The 20,127-nt window shown below is 39.9% G+C and overlaps 1 protein-coding gene across 6 annotated transcripts in view; it reads right to left on the reverse strand.

The window, feature by feature from the left end:
- Positions 1-20,127, reverse strand: part of SETX (senataxin) — a 93,157-nt gene that overhangs the window by 49,438 nt on the left and 23,592 nt on the right. For all 6 annotated transcript variants that reach the window (XM_031014460.3, XM_031014461.3, XM_031014459.3 and 3 more), the window contains 3 exons: positions 17,786-17,957; positions 17,566-17,653; positions 12,838-17,013 (listed from right to left, as the gene is read on the reverse strand). In XM_031014460.3, the coding sequence (XP_030870320.1) occupies positions 12,838-17,013; positions 17,566-17,653; positions 17,786-17,957 (4,436 nt within the window). The remainder of the gene's footprint in view (positions 1-12,837; positions 17,014-17,565; positions 17,654-17,785; positions 17,958-20,127) is intronic.

Here is a 20,127-nt window from a genome sequence, read left to right on the forward strand (position 1 = left end):
AGAGATTAAGTGGATCTCTTATAGTCAAGCTACAATGACCGATTAATGATAGCTGAAATTCTGGAGCTATCAAAGAGAAACTTAGCTAGGTAAAAAGTCCTAATTAATATATACTCAATACACTACATAATTCACAGGTTTGTGTATTTGATGCAGTTACAGGTTTATCTGTTTCATAACTCATGTGGCCTTGGGAAATTAAGAAATCATAAATTGCATGAGCTAGTAGTTTCACAGTAAATGAAATAACTTCAAAGTACAAACAAGAGTATGTTTGTGGTCCATCAGAGCATTATCAAAGTTAAAAGTAATCAATCAGGTTCAGAGGATGAAAAATCATGCAGATGGTTAGAAAACATACTCCTTTCAAAAGGTGTCAGCTGCTGTAAAAAAAAAAAACAATAAAAAGAAAACAAGCTCCCTGAACATAAGAACATTTAGAATACACTGAACAGAGATGAATATACAATGTGGCCTTCCAAGTTTTTTGTTTTGTTTGTTTGTTTGTTTGTTTTTTGAGATGGAGTTTCAGTCCTGTTGCTCTGGCTGGAGTGCAATGGCACGATTTCCGCTCACTGCAACCTCCACCTCGCGGGTTCAAGCGATTCTCCCGCCTCCGCCTCCCATTAGCTGGGAATACAGGCATGCACCACCATGCCCGGCTCACTTTTTTTTTAATTTTTTTTTGGAGACAGAGTTTCGGTCTTGTTGCCCAGGCGGGAGTGCAATGGCGCCATCTCGGCTCACCACAACCTCCACCTCCCAGGTTCAAGTGATTCTCCTGCCTCAGCCTTCCAAGTAGCTGGGATTACAGGCGCCCACCACCACGCCTGGCTAATTTTGTATTTTTAGTAGAGACAGGGTTTCTCCATGGTCAGGCTGGTCTTGAACTCCTGACCTCAGGTGATCCACCTGCCTCAGCCTCCCAAAGTGCTGGGATTACAGGCATGAGCCACCGTGCCCGGCCCACATTTTGTATTTTTAGTAGAGACAGGGTTTCACCATGTTGGCCAGCTGGTCTCAAACTCCTGACCTGAGGTGATCGACCCACCTCGGCCTCCCAAAGTGCTGGGATTACAGACGTGAGCCACCAAGCTATGTTCCTTTTCTTTCCACTCCAGACAGGAACGACAGATATCCAGTTAGGCCTCATCTTCAAAGGAGGTCTGAGTTCTCTTTTTTCCCAGTAACTAAGAATAGATTATTCTACAAAACTGGAGGTTCCTAATAATTTAGTAATTTAACATTTTTCAGATCAAATAGTTTAATATTATGTTTTGATAAAAATACTTCCACATAGACTAAATACACTGTTTGGTTATAATGAGGTTTTTTTTTTTTGTGACCCCAAGAAAATTCTCTTTAAAAAAATTATTATTATTATTATTATTTTATTGTGTTTTTTTTTTTTTTTTGGAGACAGGGTCTTGCTCTGTCGCCCAGGCTGGAGTACAGTGGCACGATCTCAGCTCACTGCAACCGCCACCTCCCGGGTTCAAGCAATTCTCCTGCCTCAGCCTCCTGAGTAGCTGGGATTACAGGCACGTGCCACCACGCCCGGCTAATTTTTGTATTTTTAGTAGACACAGGGTTTCACCAAAGTTGGCCAGGCTGGTCTCAAACTCCTGACCTCAAGTGATGATCCGCCTACTGTGGCCTTCCCAAGTGTTGGGATTACAGGCGTGAGCCACTGTGCCTAGCCAAAAAATTACATTATTAAAACAACAGCTGTTTCACTGGGGAAAAGAAGTTCCTGCAGCACTGGCTCCCAATAACCAAGACTGTCCTTGACTTACATAAAACAGCCAAACACAAACCCCAAAACAGACAAAGCAACTGACATTCATCTCCATGTCCTGTCCCCTTTCAATACAAAAGTCTAAGGCAAACTCACTGATTGCTGTCCTGGAGCCCTCTTCCTTTGAGGACTTAAACTCCTTTAGAGTTATCCATTTTCTTGCATCAATTTCTTCCTGCCCATTGCTCATTCCCATCAGCATACACACTGAATTCGCTCTAAGAACACTCTGCCACCAATAAACAAAACCCTTCCTTGTCTCCAAATGACCACTCAGCTTACTGCCCCCTTTTTCCTGCTCCCAATCAATATGTATGTTTTCAAAACACTCCTTCCACTCACTTCTTTGTATATCTGGTTTCCAACTTAACCACTGCTGCACAAAAATTGTCCACCCATCAAACTCAATGATGACCTCCTTGCTGTTATTCTTCCTTACCCATCTCAGGTAGAGCTAATCCAAATCTCCGGTTCGTGATGCACTGTCAGGAGTCTATGCAAGGCCCTCATCATTTGATTTCTCCTTCGTCCCTGATTCCACTTCCATGACAACCTCCACCCTAGGTATCCACTACAACTGTGTTAGTATAACCGAAAATCCAGAAGGGGTGTGTGTGAGAGATTTAGACAAATGGTAATCTACCATAAACTAGGTGTTTTGTTTTTTCAACCAACTTTTAAGTCTTCTGGGACTGACTCACATAGTACTCTTTAGTATGTAATGGCTTCATTTTACTCATCCATCCTTTTAACAAGCTCCAACTCTATATCCTATAAATGACATCCTAAGACATAGAACCCTCATAGACAGGCGTGTATATGTTCTTCTGACAAGGCTACGCAGGAATAAGACTGCTAGATCATAAAGGATCACAAACTTTTGCTCACCTGTTATTTTAACTTCCTTTCCTCCTTTCAGTAACACTTCATATACTTATTACCACCAAGTTTTCTGCAAACTATTTGTCGTCCATCTTCTACTGATTTCCCTGTTTTTTGCTGTTGATTTACAAAAGTGCTTTGTGGGTTTTAGCTACTAATCTCTTGCCAGTTTAGGAATGCTTTAAAACTCTCTTCTTCACATCTGTTAACTCCAAATAGAGTCCTTCACTAAAAAGACATTAACTTTGACAGAATAAAATCCATTAATATCCATTAATCCATTAATGTGGCTAATGCTTTTTACGTTTTTATGATTACCTTCATCACCTAAACTGACGTTTTGATATTTTCTTCGTTTAGTTTTACTTTCCAAACATATGTGATTTAACCAAAGTTTATGTGCTATAAAGTACGAATCTTAGCCTAATTTGCTTTTTCCCCAATGAAGTAGGCCAGTTTCCTCTAACGATCCATACTTTCCCCACTGATTTGTGATGTCCTATTTATCTCGTTTTATCTAAGATTGACACATATGCAAGAAGGAGTTCCTTCTTAGGAGCCAAAGGGTCTCCCACTGTTTCTCCGGGTATCTGCCTGCCCCATGCCACTCTCATATGTGTCTATTACTATGGCTTTGAAACAGCTTCATAGCAGATAAAGCAACTATCACTCCCCCCATGCCCTAGTTATGCTGTTCTTTTCAAAGTGACTTTATTATAATAGATTTTGCTTTTCCTTACAAATTTTAAAATAAGTCTATCAATCACCTCAAAACAATCCTGCTGGGATTTTAACTTGAACTACATCAAATTTATAAATGAATTCAGAAAGAAGTCACATCTTTACAATGTGAAGCTATCACATCCATGAACATAGTGCTCTCCATTTTGAACAAAAGACTAAACATCTTCCTTTATCACCTTTAAAATAGTTTTAAAGTGTTTTCCATAAATGTCTCATGCATTCATCATTAGACTAATTACTAACAGGTGTGCAGTTCCAGTTACCGTGCTATCTTCTTTCATATTTTCTAACTGGCTATTGCTGCTACAGAGGGACACTACGTATTTTTTTGCACATCCATCTTGTGCCCAAATATGGATGCTACTGGGGTTTCTGTGTAGGTCATCTGCAAATGATCAGAATCGTGTCTCTTCCAATTATTCATTGCTCCATTTTTGTCATTTTAATGAACTGTATCACTGAATATCTGTAGCAGCTGTCATCATCTACAACTGTTCCATCAATTGTTGCTTCGTACATTTTGAAATTATTATATACATACATGTTCACAATCGATTATATACGCTTGGGTAACTGTTCCTTTCACTGATATCTAGTGTCTTTGCCCCTCTGAATTGTTCTCATGTTAAAGTAAATGTTGATTGTAAAAGTGCAACTCCAGCTTTCTTTGGTTCATGTTTGTTTGCCGTTATCATTTTCCTTTTTTTTTTTTTTTTTTAAAGGGACAGGGTCTCACTTTGTTGTCCAGGCTGGTCTCAAGCTCCCAGGCTCAAACGATCCTCTGGCCTCTGCCTCCCAAAATGCTGGTATTACAGGCATGAGTCACTGTACCTGGCCATCTTTTTCCATTCTTTCATCTTAAACCTTTCTAGCTTTTTTTTATTTCTGGCAGGTAACATTGTTCCTGGAACTTATGATTTTAAATACATTCTAAAGGTCTCAATATAACTGCTTATGTATACACTTACTCAGTTATATTCCCTTGGCATTAAAAGCCCTCTCAACTCCTTCTCTATTTCTAAGAAAATCTTGGTCTTAATTTATCCCCTTTTTCTCTCTGAGATCCTTATTACACATATATTAACACTTCTCTATCCACTTTATTGCTTTTTCTTTTCTATTTTCTGCTTCTATCCTTTCGTGATAACTTGTGGGAGATCTGAGTGGACATTCTAGCTTGCCTACACGTTCTTCAGTTGTATCCACGTACTATCCACTCCATTTACTGAGTTCTCTAATGATTGTGTCCTCTATCCCCAACTAGCTCCTGTTTGTTGTTCTTTATGGTTTCTCCTTCTTGCTTCATGTTTCTATTTCTAGCATGCTCTATTTTTTCGAGAATATTTAATATGCTTATAGCTAAATTTTATTCTGACTATTCCAATAATTTTGCTTTACCTGCTCCATGTTGTTCAGTTTGTTACTTTTCTCTTATAGTGACTACACTCCAGACAGGAAATGCAGATGTTCCCCTCTGAATTCATACTCCCCAGGGAGACCAGGCACATCAGCTACAAAGGAACACTGCAGGAACAAGGGGCTATAGCCTAGCACCACCTAGCTTTTGTATCTCTACTGATGAGTAGGGTAGAGAGTCATGGGGATACAACTCTGGGAGTAAGCATTTCAGTATTATAATCTCTAAGTCTACCCTGATACTTACCTTTCTGAATTCTGACTTCCTTGGTTACAATAATTCAGCCCTAGGGATGGGAGGGAACAAGTGAACTTTCAAGAACCAAGCAATCCAACTATATCCACTGTTAGTTACTCCTCACAGGAGCTGGGATACAATGCCACTCTAATGCTACCCACTGCAGACATGAGCTAGTTCCAACTCTTCTGCCCTGCACCACAAGGTAACATAAGGGTAGTACTCTAGCCCAGGGTAATGAGGGGAAGAAAAAAGGGGGAAAACCTAAGAAATTCTTTTCTACTTTAATTCCCATCTATAGGAATTCTAGTCTGCTCTACTTACTATTTCCTTCCCATCCCAAGAACCCAATCACATCCTAGGCTGCCGCACAGTTTCTCACAATATGTATCAGTTTAACATCTTCAACCACACTCCCTGGCTTCAGCAATGTCACTCCCAAAAGAGAGGGCCATTAGTCCATAATCATTTGACATCAAGTAAACAGCATCACAATCTAACCAGATGCTTAAGCCAAAAACTTCAGAATCATCCTCCCTTCTTAACTCCCACATCAATTCTATCACCAAGTCTTCTAAGTACTCTCTCCAAAATTTACCCCCAATATATTGAATTCCTCTCCATTTCTACAGCTCCCACCCAAATCAAGCCACCATCACCTTTCTCCTGGGCTACTATAGTAGCCCCTTGACTGGTCAACTGCATTTATGCTTACCTTTCTAAAGATTACTCTCCACAGCAACAGCAAATGGTGTGTAAAAAATGTAAACTGGTTACTATTACTATTCCCCCAGTCTAAATGACCAACCAAATAAAAATCTTTCAGTACCTTCTCACTGAACTGAGAATGAAATATCAACCTGCAGCTTACAGGGCTGTATCTGGCTCTTATTTCTCCAATCTTATTTCATTTCTCTTTACCCCTTATCAGCTACTTCACTTCGGCCATACCAGCCTAATCTCTTTCTTCGTTAAAACTCAGTTCCCATCTCATGGCATTACATTCTTGACATTCCACCCCACCTCCTGAACAATACTTTCTTCTTCTGGATGTCAGCCAGGTCTCAAGAGCAGCCTCCCAATATCGCCACTCACAACAATTCATCATTTCTGCCTATTTGTTTCCTTCACAGAACTGATTACAATCCGAAATTAGCCAAAGCGTCCATAGCCATACCACCCTAAATTCACCCAATCTTGTCTGAAATTAGCCACAGAAATAGAGCCATCTCCCTACTGGGCACTGAGAATCGAAGTTAGTGCCTAATGGTACTAAGTTAGTGTCTAAGGGTACTCCTTGCCTGCCTGCTCCCTGTCCATGCAACCTACAATGACCTCTACACAGGAGAGGCAACAGTAGAGGACTGCAGAAAACAGAAAGCATATCTAAGTTTTAAAATAAATGAGCATTTGCCACAACTGACTGTAAAAAATTGGCCCCTGGCAAAACAGTGCACCTGTATCCAATTAACACTTTTATGTGTTAAATACAAGGATTAAAAAAAAATTCTTCTTCCAGTCACATCAATATACAAAAGACTCATTTCTAAAAGCTGAATCTGTTCTCATTTGTCTTTCGTAAGGGATAATTCTACGTAATGTCACTACATTCCACTTGCAATAAAACATAACCAAATAATTAAATCTATGTTTCAGGTTCTAAATAGGATATAAACCAAATTTGGTAATCCCAAAAAAAAAAAGTCTAGGCCGGGCGCAGTGGCTCACGCCTGTAATCCCAGCACTTTGGGAGGCTGAGGCGAGCAGATCACGAGGTCAGAAGATTGAGACCATCCTGGCTAACACAGTGAAACCCCGTCGCTACTAAAAATACAAAAACAAAAATTAGCCAGACGTGGTGCCGGACGCCTGGTGGCGGGCGCCTGTAATCCCAGCTACTCGGGAGGTTGAGGAGGGAAAATGGTGTGAACCCGGGAGGCAGAGCTTGCAGTGAGCCAAGATCGCACCACTGCACTCCAGCCTGAGCAACAGAGCGAGACTCCATCTCAAAAAAAAAAAAAAAAAAAAAAAAAAACTAAACAAGGCACCTTTATACCACCAATAATTATTGGCCTGTATAAACCAGAAATGCTTAAATAAGACGGTTGAAATCGTATGGTTAAAAAGAAAGGTGTAACTTCAAAGTAGATTGAACACACACCATTTCCTTCCCTCCTAAAACCCCACTAAAACACCAAAGAGATTTTAAAAAACAGCATTGACCAATTAGAACAAAAAGGACAGAAGAGGAGACAACAGTAACCGAACTTTGGAAGCTGCAAAGCAGAGGGATGAATGTAACTAACTTAGCAAGCCCAAGAATGTGAACTCCAACTGGGAAGCAACAGCTCTCTCTAGAAGGATGGCTGGAGGGAAACTGTTCCTCCCTGGTCCCAGCAAAAAATGACAAGAGATTTTGTCTCTAGAAAGGATAAGCAGTCTCTGACCTTGAGGACAGCAAGGATGAGGATACCATATAGAAAAAAAAAAAAAGAGAGAGAAAGTAGTAAATGTTTATACACTGAATGCTTTAACACCTCTCCTCCGTCCCCCACTCCTATCCCAGCCCTCTTCCCACACTCAGCTCCCTGCCACGCCTACATTTCCCAGGTAAAATATTTGACGATTCCTTTTCGGGAACTGAGACCTGACAGGAAAAATAAAGACTAAAGACATTGAGAGGCTGGGTGTGGTGGCTCACGCCTGTAATCCCAGCACTTTGGGAGGCCAAGGCGGGTGGATCACCTGAGGTCAAGAGTTTCAGACCAGCCTGACCAATATGGCAAAACCCCACCTCTAGTAAAAACACAAAACTTAGGGCTGGGTGCGGTAGCTCACACCTGTAATCCCAGCACTTTGGAAGGCCGAGGTGGGCGGATCAAGATGTCAGGAGATCGAGACCATCCTGGCCAACATGGTGAAACCCCGTCTTTACTAAAAAATACAAAAAATTAGCCAGGCATGGTGGCAGGCACCTATAGTCCCAGCTACTTGGGAGGCTGAGGCAGGAGAATGGCATGAACCCAGGAGGCGGAGGTTGCAGTGAGCTGAGATCATGCCACTGCACTCCAGCCTGGGCGACAGAGCGATATTGTCTCAAAAAAAAAAAAAAAAACTACAAAAAAAAAAAAAACCCACAAAAATTAGCCGGGTGTGGTGGTGTGCACCTGTAGTCCCAGCTGAGTTACTCAGGAGGCTGAGACAGGAGAAATGCTTGAACCCAAGAGGCAGAGGTTGCGGTGAGCCGAGATCGTGCCACTGCACTCCAGCCTGGGCAACAGAGTGAGACTCCGTCTGAAGAAAAAAGAAAAAGAAAAAGAAAAAAAGACATTGATTGACATAATGGGGGGGGTGGGGCTTCCTAATGAAGTGCCAATGGTCAACAAGCCCACCCTTTCACTCAGAGCTTCTGGTGTTTTCATCTTTTATACATATAACAAAATACAGATTATAACTGCACCTAAGCACAAAACCTAACCATGAAGAATGAAACTAATGCTGGGTTTTACCCTGCTATGGCGCCCTTCAGATCACGTTTGCCTTCCAGAGTGCAACCATAAAGAGGCTCGTTTTTGTAAAAGTATCTGAAGGTTTCATGTTTCCTAGGCATCTTTTTTAACCTATTGCTAATCAAATTTATTCTCTTTTTAAAGTAATATTTTTTAAATGGAGATAGTATTTCATACAACATAAAACTCACCATTTTAAAGTGTACGTCTCAGTGGTTTTTAGTACTATGGTTTTATTTCCTATGCTGTGCAACCATCACCACTACCTAATTCCACAGCATTTCCATCACCCCAAAAGAAACAGTGTACCTATCAGCAATCCCAATTCCCCCCTCCTTCCTTCCCCTGACTACTACTCATCTTTCTGTCTCTACAGATTTGCCTATTCTGGACAATACATATGAATGGAATCATATAATATGTGACCTTCTGTCCCTGACTTATTTCACTTAGCACAATGTTTTCAAGGTTCATTAGTGAACACAGATCTTCACTTCTTTTTATGGCTGAATAATATTCCATTCATTGTATGAACAGACCTGTTTATCCATTCATCAACTGACACGCATTTGGGTTGTTTCCACTTTTTGGCTACCATGAATAATGTTCCAATCTACTCTTTAGTTTCCTGTTCTTAAATGTGAGTAGACCACCAGAAATCATTACCACCTGAAAAAAGGAATTAATAGAAAGGACTATAAACACTAAAATGAACAGGAAAAAACCAACCGGGGAAACAGGAACCATGCAAAAAGAGAAAAACTTTTAGCTAACTTTAAAATTATCATTAATAAACTTTAGCTAATAAAAAATACCACATCCATGAAATAGAATATAAAGGACTATTCAGAGAACAAGAGTTCCAGGAAACTAAAAATACGCTAAAAAGGATTCAACGGATTTGGGAGAAAAGTTGAGGTGGCCTCCAAGAAAGGAGAACAAAAAGAAAATGAGATGAAAGATAGAAAAAATTAAAGAAAATGAGAAGATTAAAGAAATTCTAAGACATGCAAGATTTCAAAAATGTACCTCTCATATACCCTCTTCTCTGGAAGCCTGAAGGACAGGCCTCGCTAACATGAGTAACCAAGAAAGATGACGGGGGTGGAGGAGATACAGACCCAACCCAAGGATAAGGACTACTATTTCAGGAATATCATCATGCACCACACACAGAACAAATTTATAGATTAACTAATGTACCTGATCATGAGAAATTTAAACATTCAAGAAAAGACATCCTGGCATTAATTTAGTGATAAGTAGAAAATTAAATAAACATATAAAACAATAAATCCAAGAAAAACACAGAGTTTGGAAGGAAATGGAAAGGCAATTACAGCATACTACATGGCTTAGCTGAAGATATCTTTCACATAGTCAAAATAACAAAAATGGATCTAAAAATTTCAAGACAATCCCATAATGAGGATGAGGGAACAGGAAGTGTGTGTGCAAGGGTTGGGCTGGAAATGGGGGTAGTTCCTGAAGCAGGAAATAGAAACGCCTAAAACTGAAAAATCAAGGAGTTACAACATGGACATGTTGTTCAGAAATATGGAAGGAGGGCCAGGCGGGATGGCTCACGCCTGTAATCGTAGCACTTTGAGAGGCAAAGGCAGGTGGATCACTCGAGCCCAGTAGTTTGAGACCAGCCTAGGCAACATGGGAAAAACTCTGCCTCTACTAAAAATACAAAAATTAGCTGGACATTATGGTGTGAGCCTGTAGTCCCAGTTATTCAAGAGGCTGTGGTGGAAGGACTACCGGAGGCCAAGAGGTTGAGGCTGCAGTGAGCCATAATTGTGCCACTGTACTCCAGCCTGGGGGACAGGAGTGAGACCCTGTCTCCAAAAAAGAAAAAAAAAAAAAAAGATAAAAATGGAAAGAAATTTCCAAAGGACTCATTAAGAATAGAAAATAGTTACTTGGGGGGATGAGGGGTGCCTGATGTTCTTTATAATGGGCCAGATAGAAATCTTTGACTATTTTAAACTCTGTATATGTACAAATGGAACTTGTGCTTATTCTGTTTTTAAAAAGCTGAGACTACAAAAATGTCCTGAAGGAAATAAATCTTAATAAATATCTTTTAACTCAGGAAATGAAAGTATGTGTCTACCCTTCATAGGGTTATGAATGGCTTCTAAGCAATTTAGTGCTTTCCAGCAAAAATAAAGCAACTCCTGCTAAAACAAAAGTACCTTAGGAAAAAAAAATAATAAAGCAACTCTCAAAAATGGCTAAAATTTGAGGTACAAATTGATCAAGATTTAACATAAAGTACATTCATGAAGATACGTTCACTCAAGCTTTATAAAAGCCATTTATCTTGCCATGTACAGTGTTAACAACTCACTTCTCTTCTTTTGTAGTAGACTTGTCCCTTTGTACATTACACTTCCTTCCCCAGCACTCCCATCTTGTTACCAGACTGTCTCTGCACTCCACTCTGCCTGTAACATACTCCCCACAGTTAACTCCTAGTCACTTGGGTCTCAGTGTAAAGATCACCTGCTCATAGAGGTTATCTGATCTCTCCAGAAAGCGCCCTGTCCCCTTTGTTCTAGATCATACTAGAGTCCTTATCTCAATCCGAAATGGTCACTTCCAGAGAGCAGAGACCTCATCTGTCTTGTTCACCACTTTATCTCCCATGCTTGTAAGAGCACTTGGCACATACTAGGCACTCAAATATCTATCAAGCTAATGAACCATGACTATTTACCTCAACACTGTTGGTTTTAAGAGTATTACTGTATACACGAAGATTTCTTTTGAGGATTAACTAAAAATTTGCTCCCACTTCTTACCTGCCTTGAAAACACACACACAAAAATCCTTCTAAACGCAGTTGAATGCTTACACTGAAGAATTATTTGCTGTTTTTCTCAAATTTTAACTGGGAATCATATCGTTTGTCAACTCTACTTGAGTAAGGAGAAGAGAAGAACCAGAATAGGATGTGCTGGGGTTGGGGAGGCTGTTACACAGAGCAGCTGCTGTGATGAGTAAGAAACTGGCAGCCGGGTGCGGTGGTTCACGCCTGTAATCCCAGCACTTTGGGAGGCCAAGGCGGGCAGATCACAAGGTCAGGAGATTGAGACCATCCTGGCTAACACGGTGAAACCCCGTCTCTACTAAAAATACAAAAAATTAGCCGGCCATGGTGGCGAGAGCCTATAGTCTCAGCTACTCGGGAGGCTGAGGCAGGGGAACAGCCTGAACCCGGGAGGCGGAGCTTGCAGTGAGCCGAGATCGCACCACTGCACTCCAACCTGGGCGACAGAGCGAGACTCGTCTCAAAAAAAAAAAAAAGAAAGAAAGAAACTGGGAAGTCTGATGTGTAGAGAAATTTAGGATTCATTACTTTGTGTTCAATGTAATTCACCCTTTGCCACCTCCTCAAGAAAACTACAGCAGAGGTCTCTTACTTAAAAACAAAACAAATGCAGATGGGAAACTATCTCCTCTGAGAAGTCTTCCTTTATCTGTGCATCAATAAACATTTCCTTCTGTGTTACCTCTGGACTTGGTATATTAGCACCCTGAGTTGTGTCTATCAGCTCCAAGGAGCAGTTTCCAGCCAGGCACAGTGGCTCATGCCCGTAATCCCAGCACTTTGGGAGGCCGAGGCTGGTGGATCACCTGAGGTCAGAATCAGAAGTTCGAGACCAGCCTGACCAACATGGTGAAACCCCTTCTCTACTAAAAATACAAAATTAGTGAGGCCTGGTGGCGCAGGCCTGTAATCTCAGCTACTTGGGAGGCTGAGGCAGGAGAATCACTTGAACCTGGGAGGCAGAAGGTTGCAGTGAGCAAAAATCGCACCATTGCACTCCAGCCTGGGCAGCAAGAGCAAAACTCCACCTAAAAAAAAAAAAGTGTTTCCTCTGTATTGCCAGTATCTAAAACAGTGGCTGGCACAAATGTCTGTTCAACATGAAATCTAAAACCAGTATCTAAATCGAAAGGGTCAATTTTAACTATACTTTTTTTTGTTTTCTCTTTTGAGACGGAGTCTCACTCTGTCGCCCAGGTTGGAGTGCAGTGGCGCGACCTCGGCTCACTGCAACCTCCGCCTCCTGGGTTTAAGCAATTCCCTGCCTCAGCCTCCCGAGTAGCTGGGATTACAGGTGCCCGCAACCACGCCTGGCTGATTTTTTGAACTATACTCTCATTTTCACCCAGCAAGGTAAAGAGGTAACTTGAAAAGTTTGGAGAGGCATACAAATGAAACACATACTTACTGTTTCAAAAGTATTCAATACCATCAAAGGGAAAAAAACATTAAAATAATCTCCATAATTGTGAAATCTGACAGGCACAGGTCTTGAGATGGACTGACAAAGACTTGCAGGGGGCCCACACTGACCAAAGTTCAAAAACATTTCATATTTCCATTTTAAGACCTCTTTAACGAAGGTGTCAGAGACAGACTGTGATGACAAAAGAATGTTTACTGGAGAGGAAGATGGAAAATATTTGCTTTCACCAAATGGAACTTTGCAACCTTGCCTGTTGGAATTATTCGGAGACTGAGGATGAAGAACATTGCACGAATTCTTCATTTCACCAACTGGCTTCTGAGCTATGAGGGGAACTGGCTGTGGTACTTTCAAAATCGACTGTATCCCCTTTGACTTATTTTTTAGAGACGGTGAAAGTGCTGAAGAAGTTTCCAAAGATTTAGAAAGACCAGCAATTCGTGAAGTACTCTTTGAGCTAAAAATCTTAGTGGTACGTCTCAAAGGTTTAGATGCAGGAGGAGGCAAGCCAGGTTTACGAAATACATCTTCATCTGCTGCTTTCACTTCAGAGTGTTTTGGGCAGTATTCACCCTGGTTTTTTGTGGTTTCAAGACAATCTTTGTACTTACACTTTGTGCCACTCAAAGATTCCAACTGAGGCCGACTTACAGAATCTTCTTCAACCTCAACTGTATCTTTTCCATGAATTAGTTCAATGAGTTTATAATTGTCATTCTCCATTTGTGAACATAAATCCATATCTTCAGGATCATTTTGGGTTAAAAATAAGTTGTCTTCCTCTGCATCACTGCTGGAGTCAGGCTCTCCCTCTTTCAAAGTTGCCATCTCTATATGACGTGCTGTTGGATCACCTCCACCCAGAGGGTCCTCTGAAGTAGAGACAATTACTTCATTTGTTGGTATTGTTCCATTTAACACTACAGAATCACACTGGTTCAAAGAGCAAGCATTATCAGTTGCTGGAGACCCATGTTTTGCTTTTATGGTTTCTGGTTCAGACAGCATGCATTTTATTAACTGTTTTCTGTTACTGGTGGCGAGTACCTCAGTTCCTCCTGTACAATTATAATCTGACCTATCAGATTCTGGTACAAATATGTCAGAATTCTGTGCTGTATGTGACCCTGCTCTTTTAACATCTGTACTTTCACAATCAGCAAGTCTTTGTCTATTTTTTTGTGATTTGGGTCTGATCTGCCTTTGCATCTGAAGTTCTTGACTAGTCAGAAGTTTCTTATTATTTCTGACAGACAGGTTCTGAGGAGAAATTAATTTAGTCTTTCTTCGGGTATCAACTACTCCAACAGTTTTGCCATGATCACGTAATTGAGCTACATAATCCAAAGACCGCTGGGACAACTCATATGCCTTACGAGGACCCTTTTTCAGGCCAAGTTTCTCAGCTGTTGAAGTTGGCTCAGGACACTGACGAAATTTCTTTGGCGGCACTATAGCAGGAGTTGTTCTACAACTTAGGTAATTTGAACTTCTATTCTGTCCTTTTTTGGCATCTGAATGAGTTTTCTTAAGGGTCTTAGAAACTGGAACTTTCCTGATGGGTTCTGTACAAGTACAAAGCTTTGAAGACTTCTTTTGTGAAACCGTAGTGGCTCTCTGAATACGTGAATTGGGAGTTGAAGTCCTTCTATCTATACTTTTAAAATCATTTCCCACAAGATCTCTCTTATTAGTATCAGACTGGCCCTCATTTCTGACAGAAGATGAAGGCCTCACAGCATCTTCAGCCATTGGTTTTTCAGATCGTTTTCTCTTAGGCTTTTTTACTTCAATTTCACAAAATTCTTCAACAGAAATACTCCGTGGTCTTGTGTGTTCTCCAGTGCCCCCTGCTCCTTTTTTAACAACTTCAGATACATAATCTGTACAACCCTGACCATTTGTGGTATTGGCTATAGGAGCCAAACATTTTTTCTCACCATCTTGAACTGAATTATTATCGTCTGGATGATCTTGCCAAACTGAAAACACTTCAGATGAACTTTCAAACTCAAAACACTGAGAATCAGATTCCTCAAACTGAAAAAGAGTCTCTGTCTTTTCTTCCTTTACTGGATTCTTTTCCTCCTTACTATTAACTGTTGAAACGTGCTGCTCTGGACGTTCTCTCTCAAGGCATATTTTGTCCTGTTTAGTGAGTTTCTCAAGACTCAGGATTCTTTCATCATCATCATCATCAGAATCTGAAATAATAATAACCTGTCCACGGGAGGTATCTCCAACATTATTTTGGTTAGCTGTGAAACATCTTTTATCTTCTTTTACTTTCCTTTGCAGCTGCGATGAGTTCTGAGGTGAATCGGATGGGAACGTAATAACACTGGCTTGAGCTAGTAAAGATAATTTGTGAAGGTCTCTGTCTATCTGAGAATCCGTTAAGGTGTCAGATTTAGGACTGATGTCAGGGGCCTGTTCTCTTGTCAAGTTAGAATAAATCACACTGGTACTATTACTCATCTCCTCATCTCTTGATTCAGGTACAGTCATAAGATCTTTAAAGGGAGATGATTTCTTCTCTGAAGTATTGGTCATTTCTGTAAAAGGGATCAATTCTTTATCATCAACATGAAATTCCTGTATTTTACAATTGTTTTCACGGGAAGAGAAAATATCTAATTCTTCATTCTTTAATTGTTTCTCTTTTGGCAATACATTGTTTTGAGATTTTTGTTCTCCATTCTTATCATCCAGAACACCACTAGGGTCTAAAGAAAGATTGTGTATGAAACCATCTCCTTTCTGAACTCCTGTGTCTTTCCTTGAACAGAAACTCTCAATGTTAGATACAGTCAAATTTTCATCTAAATTGATAGTATTATCGACCAAAGTACTCTTCCTGTGTTGCTTCTTTATTACATGTGATAACTTTGCACAGATTTCATCTTTCTGTACCTTAGTTTTTCGTTTTGAGGTTTTAGCAAGAGCATCATCCTTTAAAGAGAAATCTTCATTTGATGTGGACACTTTTTCCAAAGCATCAGTGCTAGAATCAGTCAACAAACGTGTTGATACTATTATTCCTCTGTCACATCCCCTTTCTGGACCATTTATTGAAGTACAATCCTTTGGTGTATATGAAGAGATCTCTTTTACAGACTTCTGCTTCCTTGTACTTATTTTAATTTGATCTTCAGCTCTTTCAGTAAAAATGTTTTTACTACTCTGCTTTAAGCATGACCCAGCTAAGAGATGGTCTTCTAGTTTCACATCCTTTATATAATTTTGCTCATTATTGTCACTTTCTATAGTGTTATCTGCTTTGATCAATACACTGTCTTGCACTTTCATTGGTTCTTTAGAAAATGTTGGGCTGGAAGCTTCCAAACAATGCATATCTTTTCTAGACGTCTTCCCCATTTGTTCACTTTCTTCTTTATTATAAGATGCAGGAGAGATTTTACATGCAGAAGTCAGATCCACAAAAGTGTTACATGGAGGTGCTTTGAATTTTATGTTTCTAATAATTTGCTTTAAGCAAGTTTGTAGCTCATGGGTTTCCTGACTAGTCAACTGCCAACCTAGAGATAAATTTCCTCTAAGGAATAAGTTGAGCTTATCCCAGAATCGCTTGCAAAGAGACTGCTGCCCAAGCTGATAACCTTCTTTAAGGAGACTTCTAATCAGCTGCACATAAGCAAGTTGTACAGAGTTAGATGGCATGGAATGCAACGACAGTGATGATATCATTGCTGTTCCTTTGGAGCAATTTCCAGATGATTTCTCAGAACTCCGTGTAAACGCAGTGGTAGGAAGTTTGGCACATTTAACGACGGCTTCCACCCATTGCTGGGAACTTACCCACAGCAAATGCAAACATTTTTTATTTCTATGCAGTTCAATCACTGATACCAAAATTAGAAGAAAAAATTCAGTGACTTTGTCACACACAGCATCTGTTTGGTTGAGGACTTCTTTGACTTCAGAGTACAGATGATTAACAACCTGTGCTATGTAAGCCACACCCAAATCCTTAAGATCCATGAGGGACTGGACAAAAGGGATGAACCACAGAAATGTGCTGTTATGAACACGCATGTCTTGACCAATATCTGACTGAAGTACACTGGCTAATGTTTCCATTTCTTCATACATGTTAGGACAATAATCTGGGCAAATGGCTGTTCTCCATCCAGAATCCTAAAATGAAAGAAATGCTGATGTTCAGATAAATAAGCACCACTTATGACAGGTTCAACACCCAAGTCGTTAAGAAAAATAAGTTTCTCAACTCTCTTATTTTGGTTTACCACATCATTATTATGCTATACAATGGTATAATTGTGGCATATAATTATATCACAATCGTAATACACCTAACTTCCAAGAAAGTGAAAATATAAATTGAATTTTGAGTTTTCATAAAAAGACAAATTGGTAACACCTTTATGTACTCTCACCTTCTGTCCACTAGCTAGTTTTGATTTCTAGTCATGCCATGTATGTCCCCATAAACTTTCCATCTTCCCTAAATGTACTTAGAAATTAATTTTCCAAAGTATGCATACTGTAGTTAGAGTCCATCTTCCCCAACACACAATACATCTGCTGTTCAATGAGAAGGGCTTTTACATAGCAGTAGATTGAGAACAGCTACATATCACAAAATTTGCAACTCAACAAATTATATAAAATAGTCTACACAATATAAAGGCAATAAAATAGCATCTGAATTTTCAAAGTGTTTTATACCTTTTTGGTCTTTTCAGGATTATAATTGTATACAATCTGGCTGCAAGTCACCATATCATCCAAATAGGACTCCGGTTCTAACTTGGTCCTTAAATATTAAGAATAAATAGAAATTACTGAAACGAAGGGGGAAAAAAAAGGAAGAAACACCTCTTGTTAAGTACTGGAACACACTTTCTTATAGAGATGATGTTTAAATCCTGACATTAGCTGAACTAACCTTACAGAGCTGTTCCGTATATGTCGGATCTCTCTATTGTAGCTTGCGTTGTTGATAATGGTTTGAAATGCCACAATAGGATCCATAAGTTGACCCCAGACCTTAGATCCAAGCCGATCCAGAATCACCATAAAACAGTGTAACGCTGGCCAGAAAGGATCCACACTATCATCTGAAATACAATGGCACAATCATTGAATTACTAAACAGTTAGAAAAACATACTACAATATATTGAGAATTAAGCATATTCTTTATCTGGTGAGTAGCAACCCAACTAAAAGCCAAAGAGCAAATAATTTAAAGCAGTGCCGCCGCCAGTCCTCAGACACACAGAGGGTTTCAAAAGCAGCCATATTTTCAAGATTTTTTGCAAGCAATACTATGATACGTCTGTAAAAAAAAAAAAAAAAATTAGTGGCAAACAAATTACTTAATGGGCAAGAAAACAGTCTAGGTAAACACAATCTTTTCACACCCTGTTTGCCATACCAGAAACAACCTTTTCTAATTCAGCTCCTCAACCCCTCCCAAAACTTTGTAGTCCCGTCCTCCAATAACTAACAGAAAAGAAGAGGAAAAAAATAAAGGAAAGAAAAAGAAACTTGGTATTTACAGATCTACATGAAGCCCATAATACAAGAAATTCTCTTTCAGCATCATCCTGAATTTTGTGTCACCCATCTAGTGTAAATGACTAAATTCTTTAGCTAAGGAATAAGGCAAAGATACACTCTTCATCCATCTGTATCTCAACATGGCTTTGCTGTTACCTACTTTTCATCCAACCTCCTGCTTCTCTATCAAATATGCAGTAGCAAGATACTGCCCTACTCAAAGACCTTCAATGGCTACTTAATGTCTTCCAAGAAAATTCAAAATCCTCAGTCAAGAACTTAAGATATTGATCTACTGTTTATTTCCATTTTTATTTTTCATATTCCTATAATCATACACTATCTACAGCACAAATAGATCACTGGCTTTTTCCAAAATAAGCACTAGAATGCCCTCACTTCTAGCACAACGTATCAAAATCCTATCCATCCTTAAAAGTCCAGCTTAAATGCCTCCTCCTATATTAAACATTCCCCCACTTCAGTCATCTACAGTACTCTTCTGAGGCAAGTGCTTGAATTCACGCAGTCACTGCTATTGCTACGTCATCCTAGAACTTGTGACTTTACTTCCCTCATACTTCTCAGACTTTACCACAGTTATTTGAACTTTCTTATATATTTTTGTATCCTCCACTGCATCTGAAACAGTGCCTGTGTCTAGTAAGCTCACAAGAAACAAAGTAGTTAGATGAAGACAATTATGAAAAGTTTCTCAAAGAGGTAATTAAAATTTTGAAGACAAGGCTGGGTTCAGTGGCTCACGCCAGTAAATCCCAACACTTTGGGAGGCCGAGGCAGGAGGACTGCTTGAGGTCAGGAGTTCAAGACCAGCCTACACCCATAGTGAGACTTTGTCTCTATCAAAAATTTAAAAATTAGCTGGGTAAGATGGCACATGCCTGTGGCCCCAATTACTAGGGAGTCAGAGGCAGGAGGATGACTTGAGCCTGGGAGGTTAAGGCTGCAGTGAGACCTGATTGAGCCACTGCACTCCAGGGTGGGTGATAGAGTGAGATCCTGTCTCAAAAGAAAAAAAAAAAAAAAAAAGGTGTTTTTTTTTTTTTTTTTTTAAGATGGTTAAGGGAGCTAGCTTAACAGAAAGGACAGAATTATACATGTAGTTAGGCACAGGGAAAGAAATGAACAATTTATGCAGTGAATGTTGGCAAAAGAGTAATAGCCTCAGACACAATCTAGCAACAAAATATATGCCAAAGGCCGGGCGTGGTGGCTCATGCTTGTAATCCCAACAGTTTGAGAGGCCAAGGCAGGCGGATCACATGAGACCAGGAGTTCAAGACCAGCCTGGAAAACATAGTGAAACACCATCTCTACTAAAAATACAAAAATTAGCCAGGTATGGTGGCGCATACCTGTAATCCCAGCTACTTGGGAGGCTAAGGCAGGAGAATCGCTTGAACCCAGAGGCAGAGGCTGCAGTTAGCCAAGATCGCACCACTGCACTCCAGCCTGGGTGAGAGAGAAAGACTTGGTCTCAAAACGAAAAAAAAAAAAAAAAAAAAAAAAATATATATATACACACACACACACACACACACACACACACACACACACATATATGCCCTATCAACAAAAGAATAACATTAATATATTTATATTAGAATGTCCCACAAATGAGTTTATATACAACATTCAAGTTGCATGAAGAGAAGAGAATGAGGGGAAAAAATTATATTCATTATGTTTTCATAGGATCTGGTAT

The sequence above is a fragment of the Gorilla gorilla genome, chromosome 13 (genome assembly GCF_029281585.2).
Source record: "Gorilla gorilla gorilla isolate KB3781 chromosome 13, NHGRI_mGorGor1-v2.1_pri, whole genome shotgun sequence".
NCBI lineage: Eukaryota > Metazoa > Chordata > Mammalia > Primates > Hominidae > Gorilla > Gorilla gorilla.